General features: G+C 42.5%; 4 protein-coding genes across 5 annotated transcripts in view; 3 read left to right on the top strand and 1 right to left on the bottom strand.

Moving 5' to 3' along the window:
- mfsd8l1 (major facilitator superfamily domain containing 8-like 1) overlaps positions 1–6,765 on the bottom strand; it is a 15,687-nt gene extending 8,922 nt beyond the window's left edge. Inside the window, exons 1-6 of the mRNA XM_062556432.1 lie at positions 6,378–6,765; positions 5,939–6,025; positions 4,908–5,093; positions 1,757–1,819; positions 1,234–1,353; positions 229–308 (exon numbers count right to left, since the gene is read on the bottom strand). Coding sequence (XP_062412416.1) covers positions 229–308; positions 1,234–1,353; positions 1,757–1,819; positions 4,908–5,093; positions 5,939–6,014 — 525 coding nt within the window. The 5' untranslated portion in view covers positions 6,015–6,025; positions 6,378–6,765. The remainder of the gene's footprint in view (positions 1–228; positions 309–1,233; positions 1,354–1,756; positions 1,820–4,907; positions 5,094–5,938; positions 6,026–6,377) is intronic.
- LOC134102690 (mpv17-like protein 2) lies at positions 5,835–13,181 on the top strand. 2 transcript variants are annotated; one of them, XM_062556881.1, is made up of 5 exons: positions 5,835–5,985; positions 9,594–9,755; positions 10,243–10,319; positions 10,559–10,687; positions 11,683–13,181. In XM_062556881.1, the coding sequence occupies exons 2-5, from the start codon at positions 9,599–9,601 to the stop codon at positions 11,773–11,775; spliced, it is 456 nt and encodes a 151-aa protein (XP_062412865.1). In that variant the 5' UTR covers positions 5,835–5,985; positions 9,594–9,598; the 3' UTR covers positions 11,776–13,181. The 2 variants fall into 2 exon arrangements, with proteins under 2 accessions (XP_062412865.1, XP_062412864.1); XM_062556880.1 differs by lacking the exon at positions 5,835–5,985 and adding an exon at positions 7,346–7,626 and having other exon boundaries at positions 11,683–13,179.
- Positions 13,182–13,637: 456 nt separating this feature from the next.
- Positions 13,638–19,481, top strand: LOC134102177 (uncharacterized). Its single transcript, XM_062556189.1, has 4 exons — positions 13,638–13,730; positions 16,962–17,423; positions 17,876–18,036; positions 19,309–19,481. Exons 1-4 carry the CDS (start codon positions 13,670–13,672, stop codon positions 19,354–19,356), a joined length of 732 nt encoding a protein of 243 aa, XP_062412173.1. The 5' UTR covers positions 13,638–13,669; the 3' UTR covers positions 19,357–19,481.
- Positions 19,482–19,934: 453 nt separating this feature from the next.
- LOC134102678 (integrator complex subunit 6 homolog) lies at positions 19,935–26,899 on the top strand. The gene is made up of 4 exons (XM_062556859.1): positions 19,935–20,089; positions 21,437–21,700; positions 21,852–21,980; positions 26,765–26,899. Exons 1-4 carry the CDS (start codon positions 20,029–20,031, stop codon positions 26,776–26,778), a joined length of 468 nt encoding a protein of 155 aa, XP_062412843.1. The 5' UTR covers positions 19,935–20,028; the 3' UTR covers positions 26,779–26,899.
- The last annotated feature ends 601 nt before the right edge of the window (positions 26,900–27,500 follow it).

The raw sequence follows: 27,500 nt of genomic DNA, 5'->3' as shown, positions 1-27,500 counted from the left end.
TCCACACAGACGCATGTGTAAGAGTTGTGATTGATGTTTTGTGTACTAGCTTTGCTCTTACCCCTGGTGATGTGTACAGTACTTATTGACCACAGACGCATGTGTAAGAGTTGTGATTGATATTTTGTGTACTTGTTTTGCTCTTACCCCTGGTGATGTGTACTTATTGACCACAAACACATGTGTAAGAGTTGTGAGTTGTGAGTTGTGTACTTGTTTTGCTCTTACCCCTGGTGATGTGTACTTATTGACCACAAACGGACCCATCTGGAAGTCAAAGAGCCGGAGGAAGAGGTTGAAGGCTGGACCTGTGGAGAACAGAACAGACCACTCTTAACTAAGAGGGGCAAAACAGCCTTCCTGCCTCTTAACTCAGGGGGGCAAAACAGCCTGCCTCTTAATTCAGGGGGGCAAAACAGCCTGCCTGCCTCTTAACTCAGGGGGCAAAACAGCCTGCCTGCCTCTTAACTCAGGGGGCAAAACAGCCTGCCTGCCTCTTAACTCAGGGGGGCAAAACAGCCTGCCTGCCAAAAGAGAGCATTGAGTTCACATGTTGACACACAGACGTGCTACAGTGAGTCTGTTTAACTGAGCAACACTTGAGGAATTCAGCTAAATGTGATCTTTACTGACATAAACACGTCTGAGGTGAGTCTGCTGCATGTTCTGGGTGGAATTGCATTCGTCTACATGATCTTGTTCATCCTAAATGGAATAAAAACGAATTTACAGCATCCGCATACCATCTCATATTGTATCAAAGCAGCCCACATGACCCAGACGATGCTTTGGCCTACTGTATCTAAACAGTGCACATGACACATCACTTGCTTGCCCAGACATTTTGAAGTAATGTAATAAAAACACTGTGCCAAAAGCACTTTTTCAGCTCCTATTGAGCCATGCAGTACAGTCTAGTGTGATGGCATAGTCCTGGTCTGAGTGTGTGGGTTCAAATTAAAGTAGGGTTCAGACCAAAGATTCACGACGAGACAAAACAAGACGAGCCGCAACGTTCTAAAACCTTGTGACTGCGACTCAACGTGTTTAAATGCTCTGTGACGGCTTGTGACGGCTTGCAACTGCGTGCAACTTCTAATTCACACCGCTGCAACTCGGTCTCATCGCGTCGGGAATCTTTGGTGTGAATTGGGCTTAAGAGTTGAACTGCACAGTCGACACCATGCACGTTCCAATAGCGTCAGTCTGTGTGCAGTGCGGTGCGGTCCCCACCAATGAGCAGCCCAGCCTGCCGGCAGGCCATGACGGCGGCGAACACAGTGGAGCGGTCCTCTGGAGCCGTGCTGCGCGTCAGGAAGCCGAAGATGGACGAGCCGGCGCCCGTGCCAATGCCTACAGGAGCACAACACACACACATCACACACACACACACATCACACAAGCATAACACACACAAGCATAACACACACACACACACACATCACACACACACACATCACACACATACACACACACACACACACACACACACACACACACACACATCAGAACAGGAGTGGCTAGTCACTGTAAACTACTCCCAGAGAGCCACTCAACCTGTCTTTCAAGAGTTGCACTTAAAACATGTTGGGTTATGGGAAGACTTTCAGCACAATTTGACAGACAAATGGACCAGGGCCAAAGCATTTCATTGTTGATACAGATGCCTTAATACCACCACTTGGCCAAATAGCCCTTAAAACAATGAAGATAAAAGGGAATCAATGAGATCTGGCGATTAAAAAGCATACTGCACCTGCAGTCAGTCGACTTGCCAGCAATAGCCATTTGGAATAACCCATGAAGTACATAAAATTGCCTGTGAAAAGAAAAGCAACAACACAGATATATTTCAGCATTTCAGACTAGCGACACAAGGGCAAAAACACTCGCTCACTCGCTCGCTCGCTTGTCCCACTGTGTAGAATGAATGAAAAACTAAAAAAGTACTAAAAGAAAAAACCTTCAAATGAAAAACAGAACACAACACAGCTATGCTATTATTTCTTATTCATGTTTTTGACACCCTGTTCATTAAACTATATATCTCTATTACAGTGCATTACATTATCATTACTTTGTATGGTCTGTTCAAATGATAAATGTATAATAAAATGATAATATCAACTAATAATGCCACCAGTGTGATGAAAAAAGAGGAAAACTTTGATCTACTGTAACAACAGCTCTAACCATATGCAATGAAGTATGCAACGATCATCTGCGTCAAAATGAACACAGGTCCAAGAAATTAGAGCACTCTATGAAACACCTTCATGAATATGTACAATGATTTTGTAAAGGGGATAGTCTCACTTTCTCCATGAATAATAACTATCCGTATTTTCTGATCTGTAATAATGACGTTTTTTGTCAGTTGTTTCAGTAGTGACTCCTCCTAACAATGTATGTGGTAATCAACTGTCGATGGCTGTGTGTGTTTGTCTTCCTACTCTGCTATTGATGGATGTCACTTGGCTTTCTTGTTTAGCTGGTGCTGCACAATGCTAGAATGGAAACCCTCAGACTAAAAACAACATTTCATGAAACAGGTGTTCAGCTGGAATTCTCCCAACCTCATGGGGTTGTGTCAAAAGATACTTCTATCACGCTCATACAAGTGTTCCATTACTACAGTACACTAGGACAAATGGACTGTCAAGCTGTTATCTGTGCAAAAGCTTCTCCAACTTTTTGGAAACTAGAAACTGTAAAAACTGTTAGTGGAGTAAATATGGCCACATTTTTTGGAAATGTATTGCTTCCTGTATCCTCTTTCTTATGTTTTAATCTATTTTGTGTTTCTGCTGGAACTTGTCAGCTCCGGTTGGGTGGGGACGGTGTTGGGTGGAGAAGGTGTGTGGGGAGGGATTGGGTGGGGAGGTTTGGGTGGGGAGTGTGTGTGGGGAGTCAGTAGCCTGCTGAGTGCAATGTTGCGTTGGGATAGATGAGATGGATGGTGTGTGAAGTGTATCTGTCCAGGGTCAGCCAAGGTTCTAACAAAGGAGTTACAGTTTGTCCATCAACAACTGCGTCCATCTACTACATACAGTATGGGTCGTCACAATCACATAGGCCATCACAATCACATATGGTTATTGTGTGCAATTGACCATAATCTTTCCTTTCTAACTTTCCATTTCCTTATGAAAATTTTACCATTATTTTATATCTTATCATATATTTAATGATATGTGACAGTTTTTTGACACATGACGAGATGTGTATGTCTTATGTTTCTATGTGATTTCTTATGTCTCTTGATATCTAAGGGAAGAATCCGCACACTACAAGTCTTTGTGAAAATAGCTTTACTGGTAGCTAGCTTTCGGTCGTTAGACCTTCTTCAGGCAGAGTGAATCATACAGACAACAGTGCTGAGTTAATACACCTGGCTTGATTGAAAACACCTGTGTCAAAAAGCATCATGGGACATGTGGTCTTTACAAGTCTCTGTATGGAAAAACACTCTGTGTCAGTGAAGCATCATGGGTAGTGTAGTTTAGATAATACATGAAACATATACATACAAGAAAAAGAGAACAAGTCTATGCCTTGTACACATCAGGCGACAGCCATCATAAAACAAAGCACAGGCAGTTCAAAGTTAGGCTATATAAGCACACTCATGTCAAAATCCTCATTTAGACCTGATGGCTGTAGTGACTCTAATTTGTATATCCAGAAGAGTTCCCGTTGACATTGGCACATTCTGACCTCGGATCCAGCCTTATCTGAACTCTTTCAGGACCCACCTCTTTTTGTCCACAAAAGAGGACCTAACCTACGTAACAAACTGGTTAGAGCCACTATTCTGCCCCCCCCTAAACAGACTCTATTAGCTCCAATTAAAGAGGGGAATTATCCATGTGGAAATTGTGCCCACTGTCATAGCTCCATAAAAACAAATACCTTTAAGCACCCTAGAACTGGAAAGAACTTTGGAATCAGGGGAATTATCACGTGTAACACAAAAAATGTAATTTATTTACTAAAATGTCCATGTGATAAAATTTACATTGGTAAAACTACCCGCCCCCTTAAACAAAGAATAAGTGAACATAAAAGTTCTATTAGGCGAAAAGATGCCAATTATCCTGTTGCTTGCCATTTTAATGCTATGTCACACCCTATCTCTTCCCTTAGATTTCAAGGCATAGAACAGATAACCCTACACAGAGGGGGTGATGTCGACAGGAGGTTATGTCAACGGGAACTCTTCTGGATATACAAATTAGAGTCACTACAGCCATCAGGTCTAAATGAGGATTTTGACATGAGTGTGCTTATATAGCCTAACTTTGAACTGCCTGTGCTTTGTCTTATGATGGCTGTCGCCTGATGTGTACAAGGCATAGACTTGTTCTCTTTTTCTTGTATGTATATGTTTCATGTATTATCTAAACTACACTACCCATGATGCTTCACTGACACAGAGTGTTTTTCCATACAGAGACTTGTAAAGACCACATGTCCCATGATGCTTTTTGACACAGGTGTTTTCAATCAAGCCAGGTGTATTAACTCAGCACTGTTGTCTGTATGATTCACTCTGCCTGAAGAAGGTCTAACGACCGAAAGCTAGCTACCAGTAAAGCTATTTTCACAAAGACTTGTAGTGTGCGGATTCTTCCCTTAGATATCCAGTCACTTTTAATCCTGCACCTCACACGGATGAGCGGTGATTTTTTACCTTATGTCTCTTGATACCTTCAGTGATATCAACGAAATTAGCATTCCATTAGTAAAGTTAGTTTAGCCCAGCTTTACTTTGTTCTGTATGATAAGTCCTTAAAAGTATTTCTAAAACGGATATTAAGATTAAGATTAAGATTTCGTTATTGTGTCCCAAGGGAAATTTGTCTTGGACAAACAGGCTGCTACATCACATATACCAAAACACCTACCAACGATCTCAAAGAGGTTGGCGATGAGAATGATCTTCTTGGTGGTGCGCGTGCGGTCGGACCACAGGCCGAAGAGCGGCCCGGAGAGGAGTCCGCTGAGGCTGAAGGCGGACAGGCCCAGACCCAGGAAGTAGGGCGCTGCGCCCAGCGTCTGCAGGTACCTCCATATGGTGGGCAAGATCACCGCTGCAGAGGAGCCAGAGAGGGAAGCAGCCGAGGGTCAGCCATTACTCAAGTTAATTTGGTGCTTCAGGGGGTAGAATGGCCCAATTGGTACTCACCACAATAGTCTACACAGGCAGAGGGCCATTGGAAATAAACTACTTGTGACCGCATACCTCAGCACAACAATGAATGGACTGGTCAACACTGACTCACTGTGTGACTGACTGACAGACTTACTCGAGCCACTAAACTAAGTCCGAAATGCCCCTCATAACTATTATAGTATAATACACAACACATATAAAATCCCAGGGTAGCCCTGAGCAAGACCAGGATTTAAACACAGAGGTCTGATGATGATGATGATGATGATGATGATGCCAGTTTTAAGAGATAAATAGCCACTGTCTTTTTTATTTCCCAAAGCCATGGTGAGACCAATTAAGCTACATGCAAGTAGACCAAGTAGTCTACATTGTAGCTTACAATGCCTCCCACAGTAGGCCATGACTCATTCACAGACTCAGGAGGCAAACATTACCCAACACTATAAGCTTAAGTTAACAAAACCTCAAACAATACTAGGGTTAATGGTTACAGGCCCTATGCCTCCCACCCTTTGTGAATAGGTTTTGGGATTTTTTTACCCATAAGCATACGCAGTCATTTCACGGTCATCCTGGGCATCCTAGCAGGCCCATGGCCTTGCAATATGCCTTGCTACCTGCCTGAGGTTCACTGAGTGACATTCAGTTTGATCTCACCAATAACATTGTAGGCCGATAGGCTACACGACAGTTTAAAGAGAGAGACACTACAACCAATTCAGTTTTTAGTCTTGTTTGTGGGATAAGGTAAGATCTTACCGTATTCTATTCCACTGAAAAGGAAGATTAATCCTATTGTAAAAAATGTGAGTTTCTTCTTTCGTCGATAGTCCATCTTGCTATTATCTGCAAGTAAGCCAAATAAGTGTTTATGTTATTTTCATGTATAGTCAACGACAGTTTCGGAAAATAGTCGCCATTTCAGCGGTGCTTCTTTAGGAAACTGGATGGACTGACATAGCTTAATCGGAGGGACATTGCGTCCAATTAGTGGCAGTCTAAACTAGAGGTCTACACCAGGGGGCGTAGTCTCACAACTCAACCATGGGCACAACACTGTGAATGGAGATAAACAAATCTATGGAATCTATGGCATATCCTCACGTTGGAAAACATTACATTATTCTTTCTGCATCGAACCTGACGGATAGACATCAGGCAGCTTTGATTTATTTAAAGGCCACAGTGCCTAACCTACCTGAGACACGAAAAACAAAACCTCGCCGCGTTGTTTATAGAACATGGATTATGTTCCCATCCTTTTTTGGTTAAATCCCTTCATGTCGCAGTAGCAATCTGAAAACTGCAGACAGAAAACCAAGTCATTTTAACCGGGGACGCTGCAGCCTGCGACACGCTTGCGAAACTGCCAGTGCGTTGGCCGTGCAGTGTCCACTCCGCGACTTTGCCAGGAGGCAGACGCGTTGCTATCGCTCAAATCCAAATCCCGTAGCATACACCGGTGGATCACTTCCGGTGTTCAAGTTCCTTATTGGGCTGAGATTTCAGTGTATATAGCCTAATGAAAGTATCTCATGGAAAATAGTTTTCTCCATCATTGTAACTATTCCGATAAGTGGGAGGAAATATCTGATGACCGGCGCGTCCTGTGACTCGTATTACAGTCTCATCATCCGAGCGTGCACTGCACGCACTGTCACATTCCCATGCTCAGTTAATTCAATTCTGTCTGATGACCTGCGCGTCCCACATTTGCAGGGAAAACAAATGCAGTCACAGCAAAAGCTCACAAGACAGTGGTGGCCTAATGTTACTTAAATGGTAGCACTTTCCCCATTCGTAAAACTGTATGAAGTGAGCTGACGAATGCAAAAAGATCAGTAATGCCATAGACTAGTGTAACCCAGTTAGGTAATAGCTGCCAGTGGGCAAAGCTTTGCCTTTGTTAAATATCTTGCCTACTTTGAGTTATTTTTTATTTGTTCATTCATTTAACAGATGTTATATATACTTTAGACTATAACTCTCCCTTAACTCGAATTCATTCATCAGGTAACAATCCATCCCCATAGGCTGTCCATGACAGGTTTATCTTTTCTGTTCAATAGATTGTGTTCATTCCTGTCCACTAGGTGTCAGTAGCCATCCTGACGTTCTTAAATATGCGAATTGGCACCAAAGAAAGAGTCCTTGCCGTCTGTTTGAGTAACAGTGTGGTAGAAAACCGGAGGACCTGTCCGCTAACTACTACCACGGCAAAAGTAATTTTGGTACTACATTGACAATTGTTAATCAAAGGATGATTTCCCGGGGCAAAGACTTTTTAGTAAGGATATCCTTTTACTGGAAGCCCTTTTTCAAAGGGAGGTTTCTGTTAGTGACCAACACGCTAAGTGGTGGGGTTATGCTTTCACTTGGAGACATCATTCAGCAGACCCGAGAAATGCGAAAGTCACCTGACAAAACTCGAGACTGGCACCGAACAGGTAAAGTGGGAAAAAAGTACAGTTGTGTTAAGTCATGTCTGGTTTAGTTGGGTTCGGTTCACATCAAGATTTTGTTTTGGGCAAACCATGAAACCATGAACTCCGTGGTACCAAACTAAGCAGCAGCAGCAACTTGTTTTCTTGGCGACCAGGTAAATCATTACCTTTCAGAGGTTGCTCAACGTTACTTCTTATAGTAGGGTAGTAGCAGAGCCCGTCTACGATTAGAGTAACAGTATAACAAAACATGTCTCCATTTTCTCTTGAAGGTGTAAGTGACCCTAATCAAAGGTCAAATTTGGTGTTTTGCCCATAAACCTAACATTTCCGGTATTGCAGCATGGGTAAAAAGCAAATATTCTTCAAGTTGTGTGCCAAAGTGATCCACATACATCATTTAACATGAAATAATAGGTTGAAGAGTGATCTATTTTGCAAGAAATTATGCCTAAAATGCTGCAATTGTCTGCTGCTCTGCTCTACACCAATTTGAAAGGAATTTCGAGCACAAAGTGCAGCGATGTCCATTAAATCAGGTTTAATGAACTTTTACGTAGCCAGCATCAGCTAAAGTCCTTCCATAATGAGTCAGTGTAAAGAAAAGATGGGGTAAAAGGATCAGAAAGACAAACAAACAGGTGTGTGTCTCTCTCTCTCTCTCTCTCTCTCTCTCTCTCTCTCTCTCTCTCAGGTAGATATAGAAGAATATAGATGATGTAGAATATAGAATAATTTATCTTCAAGACACAGTCTTGAAATTGGAAGTGGCACAGTCTAGTTAGATTATATGATGAAGTGTGTCTTTGTGTTAGTTATACAGTAGGAGATGACACACATATCCTCTACAGCAACACAAGAAACAGGTGTTGGGCTACTGTATGTATCACTACCAGAAAGCATGTGAAGCAGGCAGGACTCAGTGTCTTCAGAAATGCGGTAGTAGTAGACCATCTTAGGAACCTGCAACAACACCTGCAATTGCGTCAAGTCCATTTAGTGAGACTCCTTCTGCAGCTTCACGAGGCGTCTTTCAACATGAAACGTGAACGTTCAACGTGATGAAAAGAGATATGACCAGGGTAAGGAATTTGAAAAGCAACAACATAATGTTGACGTTTGCATCAGATATTGAGTTTGTCAGCTTAGTGTGTAGGTCCACAACATGACTGCCCTTAAGTAAGTCTACTTCAGCATCTTTGAACATACCGTAAGAGTGCACAATGCACAACCAACGACAAAAGCCATCAAGAGCATATCACGTTCGTAATCATAATCAAAGTGACTTTATTTGTGAGGGCTTCTACATTCTCAAATACACACTGAATTACTTTAAAATAACACAATAACACATATGTTTTGTAACACATCTCTGTTTCCAAATAAGGACAACAGAGTTTGTATTGTTTCCTTTTATATTTAATACACAATATGTGTTGAAAATAAAACAACTTGAGTTAAAAACAACACACAACTTGCTATTGCTGCTCAGATGGAATGGCTCAGAAACATGGAAATTTGAATTGAACATGACGGTGATCAGAATGTCCAAGTGTTACCTTAATGCATTGGGTAGTGGAAGGACCAACATCAAGCATTAGATTGGAGACATTGTCAACTTGTCCACAGAAATGTTCAAAGTCAAAGCAACAAGTCATATACACACAAATACATCATTCTGGCGTGGTCTGCGATGCTTGTGTAAATGTTAGCCTGGGAAATCTGGAGAGGATTGGTGATGAAGATGATGGAGATGGTTTGCTTTAAAATAGTGGATAACAGGACTCTTTAATTATACATTTTCTTCATGTTCATTTACCCGAGACGACAGTTCAACCACTCTCCAAACATTAACATTTTAAACCTACAACCACAGCAGCCCCCCTACTACTAGCCCGGACGTTCTTATTGAAAGTAGATCGGATGTGTTGGACCTCCAGCATTACTGACTGTGGTCTTCTTCTCCACAGCACGGATGGCTATTGTTGGGAGTTCGATGGGGCCCTTTCTTCATTACTGGTACTTATGGCTTGACAAGATGTACGTCGGGAAGGTAGTGAAGACTGTTGCCAAGAAGGTTTTGGTTGACCAGCTAGTTGCATCACCAATTCTTGGGGCATGGTACTTCGTAGGTGAGTTCACAGCATCATCTATCTAATTCGGGTTGTTAGTGACCACGAGCAGCCAGAAAGTTCTAGATCTAAATATTACTTGACTATCTGCAGCGTTGACTCTCTAGGCCTTTATTTTGACCAATTTAAAAACTACATCTGACTTTAGTTTAGTTGCATTAAACTAAATTCAAGACCTTGTTTTCATGTTTTTATGATGTTATGTCCCAGGCATGAGTGTGTGTGATCATATGTGTTATTGTCTCAGGCATGAGTGTGTATGATCGTATGTGTTGTTATGTTTCAGGTATGAGTGTGTATGATCGTGTGTGTAATTATGTTTCGGGCATGAGTGTGTATGATCGTGTGTGTAATTATGTTCCAGGCATGAGTGTGTGTGATCGTGTGTGTGTGATCGTGTGTGTATGATCGTGTGTGTATGATCGTGTGTGTGTGATCGTGTGTGTGATGGTGTGTGTGTGTGATCGTGTGTGTTATTATGTTTCAGGTATGAGTGGCCTGGAGGGCCACGGGGTGATGAAGGGCTGCACAGAATTCGCTGACAAGTTCTGGGAATTCTATAAGGTAGGTTTTCCCTATACGTCATTCTATAAGTGTGTGTTTTCTGATTTAACAGTCTGGGCCCTAATTCAAAAGGCAGGCAAAGTGCAAAGGCTGCCAACAAGCATGAACTATGGACTATACTAACTATAACAATCTCCACCATGTTTGTTAAATCAAATGAATAAAAGGAACCATTTCCACCGTGTTTGCAAAGCCAAGTGAATAAACAGAACGATCTGCACCGTGTTTTCTGTGAACAGGCTGACTGGTGTGTCTGGCCTGCTGCGCAGATGATCAACTTCTACTTCCTGCCCCCGCAGTTTCGCGTTGTTTACGTGAACACTGTCACTCTGGGATGGGACACCTATCTGTCTTATCTCAAGCACAGAGTAAGTACACTTAACACACTTAATATCTCCCTGTCACTCTGGGATGGGATACCTATCTGTCTTATCTCAAGCACAAAGTAAGTACACATAGCACACACAATATCTCCCTGGCACTCTGGGATGGGATACCTATCTGTCTTATCTCAAGCACAGAGTAAGTACACGTAACACACATAATATCTCCCTGCTGTGGAAACGGACTAATAGATCTCCTAATAACGATGACCTGGTCATGGCAAATGTGGCGAGTAAACCAAACCACCACATTTTTAGAGTAAGCCGTTAGTTGATGGCTGCAGAAATGTGCTATAGGTAAAGGAACCGTATGTAAGAAATGTGTTTCAGTTAATCATAAAATGGCCCTGAAATGTCACTAGACATTAAGAAATCATGCTAATTTCAAATACCTATGTCACTGACAAGAGTAGTCCGGCCAGGATATTGTCATTTTAAAAAGACGAAGTTGCAGCCCTCAAATGATGATGTTTACATGTTGTGTTATGGCCAGATGCCTACGTCTACTTATCACAACGTCAGCAGTGTTTTGGCATCCAGGTTGCCAGCTCTGCTGTAGTTACCACAGCTGCGGTGCACACCGTTCTACAGTAGTTTGAAAGTGATTGCAGTACCAGTTTTGGCCAAAATCCTACATACGGTTCCTTTAAAAATGAAGGTCGATCTTTTTAATATGGTCCTGTTGCACTCATTCACAAGATCAGGGCAGTATTCAGACAAGACCATACAGACAAGGTTATCACAACGCAGTCACAACAGTTGTCTGATGGACTTTGTCCACGCTTGAGATTAGGGGAAGTCATAACATCACTGTTACAATGTGTCTAGCTCAGGGGCTATATGGGGGCAGCTACTGGGACCAAACTCACCACCTGACTGGACTCCGAGGCCCAGGTCCCAGATCAGACCACAAGCCAAACTGCCACCGTTTCAAAGCTGTGAAAGAAAATAACTGTTTTGTAACGTATGCGTTCACACAGAAGCCGGAACACGGAGAGGAACTGCTATTGGAAGAGTCGTCAGCAGAGACAAGTCTGGAGGCGGAGTCGGTTCCGCTCGCGGAGAAACTCTAGAACTGGAACTCTGCTCACAGTGTTCTCTAGAGCCGGAACTGCACCGCCAGAACACAGAGTGGACCTGAGCAGAGCGGGCCTGCCGGATCCGCACAGTAGCTGGGTCGGATCCTCTACGGCGCCACCTGCTGTTCGATGGGTTTCTCAAAGACCTCAGGGGCTCCTGCCATCTCTCTGGGTATAATCATCATGTCTGCTTTAGAGCAGACGCCCCAAATCTCAATTACTAAATGACGTCGTGGATCGTTAATTGGATTGAAACTTTGTAACATTTCTACAGTTCTCTTCTGTAAGACACCTCATCACCTACATCCATGTTGGAGGTTGTAAGGGATAAGTGTGTGAATGTTCGTTACCCAGACAGAGAGTTAATAATAATATGTTTATTTAATTTATTTTATTTTATTAAGGGGCCGGTGGCCTCTGTGCCATTGCTCATTTGAAGTAGAGTCTGTGGGCGTCACAGAGTTCTGTCTTATCAAATTACTCCGGAAGGATGAGCATCTCTTGTGGGGAAACCCATATCTAGACATCCATCTAAGCCAAACAAAAACCACATCCTTTCCAAGAAACAGCAGAGCAGAGTAAATTTGACCTGCGTGATGTTGGAATCATGCCTATAAAATATTCCCTCTATTTAAAATGGCACCTGACACCAGGGACAGTCAAGTTTTAAAAGTATTTAAGCATGCATAAAATAATGTATTGCGAATAATGTGGTGTTTAAAGTGTGTATGCTTCATTCATTTGATGAAGGTTGCATTTATCACAGAAAACTATTGTCATGAACAAAAGATGTTCCAACATACAAATTGATACATTATAGAAAATGACTGTAAATTGATATATTACAGAAAATGACTGTAAAAGCCTTGCGATTGAGTGGCTCATACCTACAGTACACTCAGTGTGTAAGAGTACTGTAAAGCACAAACCCGCTGCGCCTGTCTGACTATCAGCGTTGATTCTGCCGTCAGACTGAAGTCCTCAGGTCCTCTCACTGCCTCACACTGCCATGCTGTACATTTGCACTCAAGCAGCTCCAATGGAAAGAGTTGGTGTTGTTGACGAATACGCCATGCTGCTGAAGTTTTGCCCAGTCCTCTGCTGGGCCGTGATCAAGCCTGATCACCGATATGCAATGGCACTGTACAGTATGTACAAGCCTGATCACCAATGTGAAATAGCACTGTGTGTACAAGCCTGATCACCAATGTGAAATAGCGCTGTGTGTACAAGCCTGATCACCAATGTGGAATAGTACTGTGTGTACAAGCCTGATCACCGATGTGAAATAGTGCTGTACATGTATATACTGTACAAGATGACTGTATTTTGACAGTTATTCTATGACATTGTTTCAAGAGTTTGTAATAAATTTTCATCAGTGCTGGACATTTCAAATGTTTGTGCTAGTTCTGCTTACTTATTAGTTTGTTTGTTGGATGATTTATGAATCTTGGCTCTTGTTGTTGGAGGTTTACCACTTACTCTGAGTTAATTTACTCAGGTTTTTCACTAAACCACATACTTGGAATATCCTCCAGATGTGTATAAAGTTTTGATAGTTCTGTCAAATCAACTTGAATTATTGTAAAGCTTTCAGAGTTCTATCATCTCTTTTTGAAGGCACTGAATGAAACGCATGAAGCAGTAGTTCTGTTCTATAAATTCGGCCTAATTGAACACGTGTGTGTGCGTGTCTCTGCGGCTACTGTTGGTCAAATGTTCCTGTTTACCTTGTTCCCATCGAGCCTCCGATTGGCCACCGGCACAGGTTGGCCTCTGGCCCCGCCCCTCTTCCACATCAACATCCTGCTTTCAAGGATGTGGGCTGCGTGATCACACACAGATCGCAGGCTGCTATTGTTTCCTGTCATTTGCCTCCTCCGCCATGGCGAGAGCACTTGCCATCACTGGACTTCTGCTGCTGATGCTCGCCGGACTCTCACAAGGTAAGGACACACACTCTCACGTCCATTACCGTGTGCTCCTGACATTTCAGCTACGGTTTCAGATGCAAAACAGCTCCTGATGAATGCCTTGTGTCAATATCATAAAGTTCTGAGTTCACACCGACTTGTGAGTAGTTCCTGACAGCTGAAATGTTTGTAGGCAGCAAATACGATTCCAAATGGAACTGTCTGTTTTGGTCAAATTGAATGACATCTGGATATAGAGACAGAGAAAAACAAGTGTCAAGTACAAGACTACATTACAGTGACAGGGTATCCCACACACTGACTATGTGGTTATGAACATGCAACACCAGTAGGAGGGCATGAAGCCGTGTGTGTGTGTGTGTGTGTGTGTTGTTGGTGGCAGGAAGTTGAGCATTGGTGAAGATTGTGCCACAGAGCTGACTGAAGCCCCGGCACACGGCGTGAGTTTTGCCTTGTTGACACAGCACACACACACACACACACACACACACACACACACACCCAGCACAGGCCCATGCAGCGCACCCATCATTGTGATTCCACTCAGTCATAACTCTTAGTGGGGCACGTGGCACGCACTGTACAAGTGGTGAAAGCACAGTGTAGGACAGAATAGGATCCCTATACCTTTCACATAGGCGTGACACACACACACAAAAGTGGTGAAAACACAGTGTACTGTAGGACAAAATAGGATACCTTCACCTTTCATATAGGTGTGACACACACACACACACACACACACACACACACACACAGGTGGTGAAAGCACAGTGAACTGTAGGACAAAATAGGATACCTTCACCTTTCACACAGGTGTGACATAATTGTAAATTGTGTAAATTATTGTGCTTGTGCATGGGTGGGTGTATGTGTGCATGTGTGTGTGTGTGTGTGTGTCTGTGCGTGCGTGGGTGTGTGTGTGGTATCTGGGCCACACTGACCAAGACTGCAGATCTGATGCAGAGGTTAGCACAGAAGAGAGTGTGCGTGTGTGCGTGCCCACTGCATTTGCAGAGAATAGCACAGCAGTGTGTGTGTGTGTGTGTGCACGCAGAGGTTAGCACAGTAAGGTGATCAGTGTAAATAGAGGAACACACTGATATGTCCCTCTAGGTAATGTGGAGGTGTCGTGCATCTCTACTCTGTTGGCACTTCACAAGTCACATAAGAGTATTTGAGCTACTGCTTAACACAATTCTTAGTTTTCAGACACTGTGCCTGAACTCAGAGGTGGGCCAGGTTATTTATGTCATTCATTTGGAAATAGACAATTACTATGGCTGCTTCAAAAGTGCTCGATAACTTCAGACACAGTAATTTCCTTGCTTTAAGACCTGATAAGATGCCAATAGAGAAGTGTGGAGAGGAGCAGCTGAAGGCTCATACAATGTCATACACAGATTTACTCAGGATCTTATTATGGTTTCACTGTCATATAAAAATCTATCAGGATTCAGATAAAACATGGTAAAATTGTGTATGATTTGTCTATTTCTTTTCCATATGGGTTGGAAGCTTGTCCCATATAAAACCATTATAAGATCCTTAGTAAATCTGTGTAACCTGAAACATATACAACTGGCTATATATGACATGTATGAGAAAAACGAGAAAGGGGCCACTTTCAAGAGTAAATCATACAAGTTTTGTATATAAAACACATTGCTGGCAGTATAGTTTTTTCTATTTCTTTTTCATAATGTGATGGTGTGTGTGAATGACATATGTGGAAAAGTCCACATGTCTGTGCCAACCATTCATTTAATCCATCTGATTCTGATGAGCACAACTCTTCAGCTAGATAGAGCAGCTAATTGGTGAAATCACTCGTGTTGAGTTCACAGGCAGAGTTGCCAGAGTTGTCCGCTTATTATAAGCGACTTGGGCTTGTTTTTTTTGTGAAGTTGTGGGTTGCATTTTTGGTGGTGTGTATTATATGTGGTCGCTTCTTTTGGGCTTGCTTCGTGTTTGTTGTTTCTGCGTAGAATCCACACCGCATCTACACGCATATACAGGGTATTTTAAACGTATGCCTCTGCGTCAACTCTACTCTGTAGGCTCCTCTAACATGACCGCCCCAGACATGTAACGTCAGGGGTTCGGGGAGGGCATGCTACTTGGGTCGCTTCTTTAGGGCCTATTTCAGATGTTTGCTCATGTGACCTGGCAACACTGTTCACAGGTAGATCCAATACATGGTTGGACTTTTAATTTCTGGACTTTTCTAGCCCGGCAAAGCCAAGACCCAGTCACAAAGTGAAAAGAGTCTGGCCATGATTGGGATTTGTTTACAAGCTGACATAGTGACGTGCATAGAATTTTGATCAATGTGATTGGACTGCATGGCTGGACTGATGATTTCAATCACAGGCTCCTAACATCATTTCTTACTTTGCCAAAACTTTACAAAGCATTGGCAGTTAGGGAACAATGTATGTGGGCCTATAGCTTTGCTGTAAATAAATGTCTCCCACAATTTTTTTTATGTTTGCAGGTGTTACTCTTACCATAGACCTCTGCAGTTCACCTGCAAAAAAGTTGTGATCCGGTAGCCTGATTGCCATCGACTTGAAAGGCTCTGCGAGACTTTAGTCTGACCAAGAGCCTGTGCTACACGGTTTCTCCAAGCGCTTGGTTGACCCTAGTGCCTAGGGTGCCTAGTCTCAACATCTCTCCTCAATCCTCGATGCTCGTTCCCACTGATCTAACTAACACTGGATAGACTATCCCATTGTTGCTGCCCCATCATTCTTCATCTAGATCAGTGAGGACGAGGATCGAGGAAGGAAGGGAGGGTGTATAAAACTCCACATGAGAGGCACCCTATAGCCCTTTCCGTTTCGTCATCCCCTCTTGTTGCTGATTGGCCAAGTAGTTTACCGACCAATGGAAATGCTAGTGAATTACTAGTGGGATTCAACTTGATGTATCCGCCTTAAGACGACTAGGCTACATAATGTGATTATTTCTGAGATTCTAATACGTTTTCAACCTGGAATTGTGCACACGTTGTGATTGAAAACGTATCAGAATCCCAGAAATAACCACATTATCCAGTCGTCCTAAGACGGCTACGTCAAGTCGAATCCACCTATTGGGTGCCTCTCAACATCTCTCCTCGATCCTTGATGCTTGATCCTCGAGGGGCGATCCCACTGATCTATCTAGTGGGCGGGGCCAGGCTAGGACTTTTCCCGCCTCTGGTAAATGATTGACAGGCTGCTCTTATCTCTACCACAGGGGCGACTTCATCGGCAAAGCCACCTGTTACGCCAACACTCGCAGCAACCACGTCATCAGCAAGACAAGTATCTACGTCGTCGACCACAGCAGCAGCAGCAGCAGCGGTATCCACAGCTAAAGCTGTCACTGCAGTACCGCCACAAAGTGGCACACACACAACCACAGAGGGTGTAAAAGCAGCACAGTCTGTAGAGTCCACATCCACTCCAGCGCCTGCTGTCAATGCTACTGAACCCACTCAATCCAATGCCACTGGTGTACAAATAACAACTACACCCAAACAAGACGTTAATGGAACTGCACCCAGTCATAATGCCACCGGTGCAGCAACAACACCCAGTCAAGATACCAATGCAACTGATCCACATTCAACAGCACCTCCCAGCTCTACGACCCCCAGCATGACCCCCAGCACACCTGGACCTCACAACTCCAGCTCAACTATAACCACAACCACAGGTGATCACCAATCTCTTGCTTTTGGGGTCGCAGTATCAACTGTGCTTCTTATTCAATACTTGTGCTCAGTCGGCCATACTTGCCTTGGTTTGTTTACGCTGACTACTTTTACATTCTTTTTTCATATTAATTACGTTATTCTCTTAATTAAGATGAGTTGATACATACTGTACCTCTCGCGTTTCAATGCGTGCACTCGATGGCTCTGGCCCGCGGGGCTACTTTGATAGCACTTAGCTAGCCCAGTTCATTCATTAGGATCCAAACAGAGACGAGGTTAGAAGCGACCAAACACCTCCATGTTGAAACGCGAGGGGTATGTATCAACTCGTCTTAGTTAAGGGAATAATGCAGTTTAATATGACAAAACGGTGGAGTGTTCCTTTAAGGTGTTTACTGTGAGTGTGTTTGTTTATGCTGGGTATTTGTTGTTGTTTGTGTTTGTTGTTTAGCTATTCTGGGTGGTGTCGTGAAGGGCTTGTCCCAGAGTCCTGGGTTGATTGCAGTGCTGGCCATCTTTGTCATCATTCTGGCCTTGTTGTTGGTGGTCGGGATAGCCAAAGCGGCCACCTCGGGCTCCGCTAAGTTTGAGAGACTGGATGAAGTACCTATGGTAAGTGAAAAGACATTTGCATTTTTTACGTTAGTTTCCTTCATAGGTCTTCTAGATAAAGAAAAAAGTGTTATCCTTTCACACAAACTCACGTCACAGACCAGGTACGCCATGTTTTTGGAGGTAAAAACGCATAAGCTTAACCATGGAAATCAAACAGGAACTGTAGAGATTTCAAAGCGCTTTACACTGTGGAATCTCTATTTTAATTGTGTGTTTCCAAAGGCATTGAACTCGGCTGTGATGTTTCTCGCTGCATTGAACTTGTCTTACAGCTCGAAAACAACCACAAATGCCTCTACTGTATGTTTGTGTGAAAGAATGTACAGATAGCTGCTGCCAGGACAGAGCAGGGCCTTTACATTTACATAATATTAAAGGTACACTGCAAGATTTTCACCTTTACGGAGCCAACTTGATGGTAAACAAACTTGTAATAGGTGACTTATTCACCTAGCATAGATACACAGTATAGATGCATATAGATGCATAGTCACTACATACTGTAGAAAACCAGCTGTGCAACTTCAAGAATGGTGACCCAACAAATTCCGTGAGAATCATGAAACATTAGCTTGCAGTTACAGCTCTAGTTTTTGCCTGTTGTTAATCCTTCATCTTCACAACAAAAACATTTTCATTGTGTACAGGCGGGATAAATCACAAGAAGTTTGCTATTTACAGCAGCAGAGTAAAATGTAAATATATCGCGACTTTAGAGGGAGCTCTTACCAAAAATACACCTGCACAGTGCACCTTTAATGCACATTATTATATTTACATTAAAGAGGACATAGAATGGATTAATTGAGTATTGCACGGTGTTCCCTGATGTTAAAATAGAATATATTCAACTTTGATTCCTCACAAATAAACTCAATTGCATTTTTACAAGCCCAATTAAAACCTTATATTTATAGGCTGGGTATTGAAATGGTCCGTTTGACTAAATGGCGCCCTCTTTGGCAGCCACAATTGAACTTCAATGGCTTTGCGATATCTGACCTCACAAGCAGGCTTTGTTCTAATTCGCCCATTTTTAGAGGCTATTTCTAAGTTCAAGACATGAAGGAGGGCACAACCATGCCTCATGTTCATGATAGATCTTTGGTTATGCACAACCTCTATAATACATGAAAACCAAGACAAAAATGGTTTCCATTCTATGTCTCCTTTAACTTTAATTTACCTCTGACTCATATCTCTATTGGTCTCTCTCTCTCTCTCTCTCTCTCTCTCTCTCTCTCTCTCTCTCTCTCTCTTCCCCCACAGGGCCGCATGAATGAGGACTCTCCCTTTGCCCAGTACCCACCCAAATGAAGTCAACTCAATGCTTAAATGACACAAATGAATGAAAAATGACCTTGAAGTGCTGTGTATTTGTTATATGTGTTTATGAGCCAACCAAAAAAAATATTAAAGAAAAGACAAATGTACAAAAAATTTACAAAGCACCCCTTTTTTTTTTTTTCTGAGCTACATTTGTACACAAATAAGCAATGATGCTTTCTGGGACAGGCTGTGGATGACCCACTAGTGTGTGAGAATACTAGTGTGTGTGAATGTGTTTGCTCTGTGTCTCTGATCACACAGTCGGATGTGTGCTCAACTGTGTGATCAAAGCAATAGCTCTGATATAGCATAGCGCCCCCCCCCCCCCCCCCCCCCCATTAGCTATGAACAGGCTCTGAATGTGTCCCAGAGCTGAGTGCGTTCCTACTGTGGTCGTCACGGAGGCCCCTGATCTCCCGTCTCATGACAGTTCCATGTTTTCTTTTTCGCAATGATTGAATGTTGTGTTTTGCAAGTATTTGGCTGCTCATGTGAGAGTTCACCAAGTGTGGCTCTCCTGTGGTCGGACTGAAGCCACGCCCCCTCCCACCCGCCTCATCGTCGCTGTCAGCAGGCGAGGATGGTGACTGTCTCCTAGCGCAGGCAGGCAGGGCGCTGGCAACAGATCTCCTCCAGTTCTACTCGTTTGCCTCCTGCGCCATGACGACAGCTTTTCTCATCCCCGTAGTTCTGTCGCTAATTTCCACAGGACTCTCACAAGGTAAGGCCAAGAGGGTTGCATATGGACTGTGCTGTCGTGTGTGTCTTCTTCTAACACCTGAGTTACTGTCTCAGATGCAGAACGTCATGGCTCAATGTCATAAACTTGTTGATACAAGAATACAAGGATTTTAGTTGTCACAAACATAGAGATACTTTGTAAAACATGTAGGGAAATGGCATTTAACTGCTCAACTTTCCTGTGCAGAGATATCACTAACTATTTAAACTAACTATTCAGTAGAAGGAAGATTTAGAATAGAAGAAGGGAGAGGAAGGTGAAAATGATGGTGGAGGTTCTTGTTGGTAGATCTTGATTTGCAGAGAGTTACATGTTAGTTTTAAGACATTACAAATGTTTTTTATTTTGTTTTGTTTTTGTTTTGTTTTTTTTAAAGAAAAAAAAGGTTAAAAGTGTTTGATTGTAAGTCATACCACACAGGAGCAGCTCCGCCACTGATGGTGTTTGGCATGGACAAGGCTGTGTTCTTTATTCTGTGGCAAGAGGATTCAAGATTGATGCATAAAATATTTTTGAGCTTACTAATTCTGAGTTAAATGTATTAGTGGCACACAGGAAATGTTGTTTCATGCCAGACATATCCCATCAATATATAGTATATCATGGAATATTACAGGAATATCATTAATATTATTTTCTGACCGTAATACGTTTACCATAATAGGCTATTTATAACTCAAGGTATAAAGAAAAACCTCAACATATGGATTCTGATGTATCTAAGCTGTCATTGGCTGTTTGTTTTGATGCATTGGAATGTGTCAAACAGGGCGGAGAGAAGACGTTTTAGTGCCTGGTGCCTAACCGCATAATAATCTCACATGTGTGTTTAATCGCGCATCCAGTTAGTATTGCAGCAAGCTGGAATGTCCCTGGACAAGTGCCAGGCATTAGAATGAGAGATCAATTTTCTCCTTTTGTGAGGGGAGGGTTTTTCTAAAATTGCGCAACTATCATCAATAAGAGATCATATACATTACACACACACAAACACAGAGAGAGAGAGAGAGAGAGAGACACACACACACACACACACACACACACACTTGGTCAAACAAATTCATTGAATTGCCTCTCACAGTCTTCTATTCAAGCAGACTAGCTGCACACAGTCTTGTGGCTTAAATCAAGCCATGTGATTCCAGCCAATCAGCACTCTCCTTCAGAGGCACGGCAGGGAGGGGTGTAATTTGATTGGCAAGTTGAGCATCAACAACCTTTCGCCAAAATTGTTGACGGTATCTTCTCCAGTGATGCATATTTGACATGCTACCTTTAGAAACCTCTCGGTGAATAATTAACACGCTGACGTTATGGATCCCACAGGAGCAGCTTTACCTACACAGACGCAATCAACGATCCCACGCACAGACATGCCGCCGACTGGATCATCAGACATAATAACACCACCATTAACAAATATATCCCTGACACATCCAGCTATATCAGCTGATGGATCCACGTCACCATCATCATCATCATCATCATCATCATCATCAACAACATTATCAGCAAAAGCAACACCCAACACCACCTCACAATATGTGATGGTCCTGTGTAGACCAACCACAAGCTCGAGAACAAATAAAGGTTTGGGATGCTGGAATCCACCTCCTTCTGTTTGCGATAACTGCTATTGACTAATTGTTCCAATAGTGTACTTGTAAGCAGTTTTGAGGTCAAGTGTTTGCACCAGTGTAGTGTTTACTCTGTTTCTGACACACTCTCCCCTCTGATGCAGGCAAGCCACTCTCACGTAACCTGTGGCTGATAGCCTTCCTGTGTATTGCTATTTGCATAGTAGTCGGGCCACTGGTGATGCTGATAGCCAAGTGTTTACCACCTGCTGATGAAACACAGATTTCTGAAGGTAAGTTTATTGTAAAAGTCTGAGGTCCATCTAAATCAGGGGTGTCAAACTCATTTTCACCGAGGGCCACATCAGCCCAATGGTTGCCCTCAAAGGGCCAGATGTAACTTCTAAGATTTGTTGCACCAGCCACAAAATCTTTAGCATCGGTAAAACTTCTAAAATCGAGAAGAGCAAAAGGTATCAGCATGACATGTTCTTTTTTATTATTGTTATGTTTTGTAAAAACAAAACACCACTGTCATTTCCATACAGTTTGACTTTTCAATGAGGGTCACTGGTCAGTCAGGAAGAGATCATGGATTCTTTTTTTTCATATTTCTGAGTTTTTAGATTCGAGTATATTCAACTTTACTGTCATTGCACGAGTGAAATACCAGTAACGAAATGCAGTTTTACATCTAGCAAGTGATGCAAACGAGTAGGCTAACTGTCATGTCAAAAAGTGCATCCATATGAAATGCGTCACTAGCCTACACCGTTCCATACACATACAGTAGAAGCGAACGGTCCCGGTGGACTTTTTCTTTGAAGTTTTAAAGTTGAAAGGTGTTGTGTGGATTCTATGTTGTTCGTTTTAAACTGAAATGAAAATGCAAAGCAACAGGGCGATTACTAGGCTATAAACTTCTAGCATACCTCTGCTTGCCTGATATGAATGCACCTCTTCTCGGTCAGAATAGGCTTATTTTCGCTTTTGGCCAAACAATCACTTGCTCGATTAGCAAGGATTTAGAGCTGGATTTTTTGGATAATAGGACTACACACAATTATACATGCCTTTTAAACGTAGACGTAAACGTATCACGTAGTTTACAACTTACATCGATTCCCCTCTCAAAGAAGCACGCACTTCAAACAATCATGCGTTTCACAGGCAGGCTAAACCGAGCGCGTAATTTAGGCGCTCCGTTCGCTAAAATAGTTTAGAATACTGGTCTATTTTGTTTTCACACGTACACGTTGCTATCACATCTGATGTAGCCAGTTGCACTGATCATAGAGGAAGGTGGTTGATGTTGCCTCCCTGTCAGTCTCACATGCGTGCATTGTATTGCAGTGTATTGCCTATACGCAAAAACTGTATCGGACCTTTTAAGCCAGGGGTGTCAAACTCATTTTCACCGAGGGCCACATCAGCCCAATGGTTGCCCTCAAAGGGCCAGATGTAACTTCTAAGATTTGTTGCACCAGCCACAAAATCTTTAGCATCGGTAAAACTTCTAAAATCGAGAAGAGCAAAAGGTATCAGCATGACATGTTCTTTTTTATTATTGTTATGTTTTGTAAAAACAAAACACCACTGTCATTTCCATACAGTTTGACTTTTCAATGAGGGTCACTGGTCAGTCAGGAAGAGATCATGGATTCTTTTTTTTCATATTTCTGAGTTTTTAGATTCGAGTATATTCAACTTTACTGTCATTGCACGAGTGAAATACCAGTAACGAAATGCAGTTTTACATCTAGCAAGTGATGCAAACGAGTAGGCTAACTGTCATGTCAAAAAGTGCATCCATATGAAATGCGTCACTAGCCTACACCGTTCCATACACATACAGTAGAAGCGAACGGTCCCGGTGGACTTTTTCTTTGAAGTTTTAAAGTTGAAAGGTGTTGTGTGGATTCTATGTTGTTCGTTTTAAACTGAAATGAAAATGCAAAGCAACAGGGCGATTACTATAAACTTCTAGCATACCTCTGCTTGCCTGATATGAATGCACCTCTTCTCGGTCAGAATAGGCTTATTTTCGCTTTTGGCCAAACAATCACTTGCTCGATTAGCAAGGATTTAGAGCTGGATTTTTTGGATAAGAGGACTACACACAATTATACATGCCTTTTAAACGTAGACGTAAACGTATCACGTAGTTTACAACTTACATCGATTCCCCTCTCAAAGAAGCACGCACTTCAAACAATCATGCGTTTCACAGGCAGGCTAAACCGAGCGCGTAATTTAGGCGCTCCGTTCGCTAAAATAGTTTAGAATACTGGTCTATTTTGTTTTCACACGTACACGTTGCTATCACATCTGATGTAGCCAGTTGCACTGATCATAGAGGAAGGTGGTTGATGTTGCCTCCCTGTCAGTCTCACATGCGTGCATTGTATTGCAGTGTATTGCCTATACGCAAAAACTGTATCGGACCTTTTAAGCCAGGGGTGTCAAACTCATTTTCACCGAGGGCCACATCAGCCCAATGGTTGCCCTCAAAGGGCCAGATGTAACTTCTAAGATTTGTTGCACCAGCCACAAAATCTTTAGCATCGGTAAAACTTCTAAAATCGAGAAGAGCAAAAGGTATCAGCATGACATGTTCTTTTTTATTATTGTTATGTTTTGTAAAAACAAAACACCACTGTCATTTCCATACAGTTTGACTTTTCAATGAGGGTCACTGGTCAGTCAGGAAGAGATCATGGATTCTTTTTTTTCATATTTCTGAGTTTTTAGATTCGAGTATATTCAACTTTACTGTCATTGCACGAGTGAAATACCAGTAACGAAATGCAGTTTTACATCTAGCAAGTGATGCAAACGAGTAGGCTAACTGTCATGTCAAAAAGTGCATCCATATGAAATGCGTCACTAGCCTACACCGTTCCATACACATACAGTAGAAGCGAACGGTCCCGGTGGACTTTTTCTTTGAAGTTTTAAAGTTGAAAGGTGTTGTGTGGATTCTATGTTGTTCGTTTTAAACTGAAATGAAAATGCAAAGCAACAGGGCGATTACTATAAACTTCTAGCATACCTCTGCTTGCCTGATATGAATGCACCTCTTCTCGGTCAGAATAGGCTTATTTTCGCTTTTGGCCAAACAATCACTTGCTCGATTAGCAAGGATTTAGAGCTGGATTTTTTGGATAATAGGACTACACACAATTATACATGCCTTTTAAACGTAGACGTAAACGTATCACGTAGTTTACAACTTACATCGATTCCCCTCTCAAAGAAGCACGCACTTCAAACAATCATGCGTTTCACAGGCAGGCTAAACCGAGCGCGTAATTTAGGCGCTCCGTTCGCTAAAATAGTTTAGAATACTGGTCTATTTTGTTTTCACACGTACACGTTGCTATCACATCTGATGTAGCCAGTTGCACTGATCATAGAGGAAGGTGGTTGATGTTGCCTCCCTGTCAGTCTCACATGCGTGCATTGTATTGCAGTGTATTGCCTATACGCAAAAACTGTATCGGACCTTTTAAGCTCTCGCGGGCCACATACTAGACCCTTAAAGCTCTCGCGGGCCATATGAAATGACGTGGCGGGCCGCATCTGGCCCGCGGGCCTTGAGTTTGACACCTGTGATCTAAATGAATTAAGGAGCCCCTAAAAGCACATGAAAGAAAATGTTACAGACTGATAGAAAGAAAGATAGATAGATACTTTATTCATGAATTGAATAAAACATTTCAGGCCAACTTGCTCAACAAGTTGTCTGAGGAGGGTAGCCTGGAGACCAGACTCTCGTCTTCGCAGAGGATCTGGCCTAGCTCCATTGGCAAACGTTTATTTCCTGGTTTGTGGACGCTTCTCTGAAGTTTGAATTCATTGGAGTTTAATCACTAACGTTTGGTAATGACGTATGATAACCACGGGGGACACAACGATAACGATAGGCTTGAAACTCAAATGTAATCGCTCTTGGGAACGCCCTCTGCTCACTGATTGGGCGGAGATGATTTGCCGGAGTAAACCAAGCTGGATCAAGATATACCAGACGGAGCATGAAGAGAAATGCAAATGATCGGAAGTATGTAGTCAGGCGGGGGCCAGCCTATGACGGCAAGTTGGCCTGCAACATTACAGGTGGTGACAAAACCTTTGATTCCATTGGTGCTCTGTGTGCAGACTTTTTTACTCATGCTCATTTAAAGAGGACATAGAATGGATGAATATAGTATTGTACTGTGTTCTCTGATGTCAATAGTATTCAACTCAATTGTAATTTTACAAGGCCAATTAAAACCTTATATTTAGGCTGGGTATTGAAATGGTCTGTTTGACTAAATGGCACCCTCTTTGGCAACCCCAATTGAACTTCAATGGATTTGCAATAAGTTCAAGATTTTCGTATGAAGGAGAGCACAAACATGCCTCATGTTCATGATAGTTCTCTTTGGTTATGCACTACCTCTCCTAATTCATCAAAACCAGAACAACAATTATTTCATATGTCACCTTTAAGTCTTTTTTGGGTCCAGCACCTATGCTTTACCTCTGGGACGTGCGAGCCGGGTCATTGCACACATCAGATACTTTATTCATCTCAAAGGACCCAGACAGTTGTGCATGCTCGCCACACACTTTTGCATGTGCAAAAAGAGACTTCAAACAACCCCCCTAAAATGACACGAGCAGACTGTTTTTGGTACACACTAGATACCTTCTCGCACATCAGAGAATTTGACGTATGCACACGCAAAGACCCCCCCCCCCCACACACACACACACACACACCACCCCCTCAGTGAGCTCTGTAATAGATAAATAAATAAATAGTGCGGCCTCCCTAGTATGCAATAGCATAGAAGAGAATGACGTTTCTCGTGTGCCCCAGAAAGGTTTGTTAAAAAAAAAAAAAACACATTTTCTTTTGTGGCAAACGTGTTCAATTATATTTCTCCACTGTACCCACTGACCCAACAACCCTGGAGAGGGCCAGACAATCCACCCAGCGAACACTTCTGGCTTTTGGATTATCATCCAGGCACAAGGAAACACACATTCATTGCTCTCAAAGTTCTGCTTTGCCCTTTCCTTTTCCCAGGAGCAGATGACTGAGGACATCCGCACCAAAGAAGAAGCTGACTCAAAGACAAAAAGACAGATCAATGCAAAAATGGGACTTCAAATACTTGTGTGTGTATTCTAATTGTGTAGGAGGTAGAACAATAAAAGTGGTCAAAATGAATATTTCTCTCTTTTTTCTTGCACAAACATGCATAAAAGATAGGCCTAGTAGCTCCTCCTGACAAAGATACCATTCATCTATAAAATATCACTTCATTACATCAAATCATTACACTGTCAGGCACAGAGTTTATTTATGTACATTAATCAGTATAATAAGACTGTCAGCAATTGGTGTATACTGGATAAGGACACCTCTGTGAAGTTGCCATCGTGTTGGGACTACCACAAGAGGGCGATATAGCCTCAGAAGACTGGCCCTAACGTTAAAGCTTCTTGAAACATGACCTGAAATAGCCTGCAGCAAGGGTGTGCACTAAATATGTGTATGATTCATGTGAAAATGTTAGGTAATAGATTTCCCTGATTTAAGTCCAGTTTAGTGACGATTTCCTTTGACGTATGACTTTGCCAACTACTATTACTGAAACCGCCCAATCCCGCTGCTGCAGCGGCATGCTTTCTGTTTACATCGGACGCTTCCTGCCATGTGACTGCTTTGGCGTCATATACAACGAGATTAGTATGGTTCAGAGTTTGAAGTCTACAAAAGTTATGGACCACTCTTGTAAATAAAAGGTCCATCGAACGAT

Source organism: Sardina pilchardus, chromosome 15 (assembly GCF_963854185.1).
Source record: "Sardina pilchardus chromosome 15, fSarPil1.1, whole genome shotgun sequence".
NCBI classification, from domain to species: domain Eukaryota; kingdom Metazoa; phylum Chordata; class Actinopteri; order Clupeiformes; family Clupeidae; genus Sardina; species Sardina pilchardus.
This window is presented reverse-complemented; position numbering and strand designations above follow the sequence as displayed.

What these genes read in the sequence shown, in the direction of transcription:
- LOC134102690 (XM_062556880.1), top strand. Translation starts at nt 7,440, where the DNA reads ATGATTTCCCGGGGCAAAGACTTTTTAGTAAGGATATCCTTTTACTGG. An exon ending in TCGAGACTGGCACCGAACAG is followed by an intron (nt 7,627 to 9,593) that starts GTAAAGTGGGAA and finishes TCTTCTCCACAG; the next exon opens with CACGGATGGCTATTGTTGGG. An exon ending in TGGGGCATGGTACTTCGTAG is followed by an intron (nt 9,756 to 10,242) that starts GTGAGTTCACAG and finishes ATTATGTTTCAG; the next exon opens with GTATGAGTGGCCTGGAGGGC.
- LOC134102678 (XM_062556859.1), top strand. Translation starts at nt 20,029, where the DNA reads ATGACGACAGCTTTTCTCATCCCCGTAGTTCTGTCGCTAATTTCCACA. An exon ending in TTCCACAGGACTCTCACAAG is followed by an intron (nt 20,090 to 21,436) that starts GTAAGGCCAAGA and finishes TGGATCCCACAG; the next exon opens with GAGCAGCTTTACCTACACAG. An exon ending in AAGCTCGAGAACAAATAAAG is followed by an intron (nt 21,701 to 21,851) that starts GTTTGGGATGCT and finishes CCTCTGATGCAG; the next exon opens with GCAAGCCACTCTCACGTAAC.
- LOC134102177 (XM_062556189.1), top strand. Translation starts at nt 13,670, where the DNA reads ATGGCGAGAGCACTTGCCATCACTGGACTTCTGCTGCTGATGCTCGCC. An exon ending in GCTCGCCGGACTCTCACAAG is followed by an intron (nt 13,731 to 16,961) that starts GTAAGGACACAC and finishes TCTCTACCACAG; the next exon opens with GGGCGACTTCATCGGCAAAG. An exon ending in GACTGGATGAAGTACCTATG is followed by an intron (nt 18,037 to 19,308) that starts GTAAGTGAAAAG and finishes CTTCCCCCACAG; the next exon opens with GGCCGCATGAATGAGGACTC.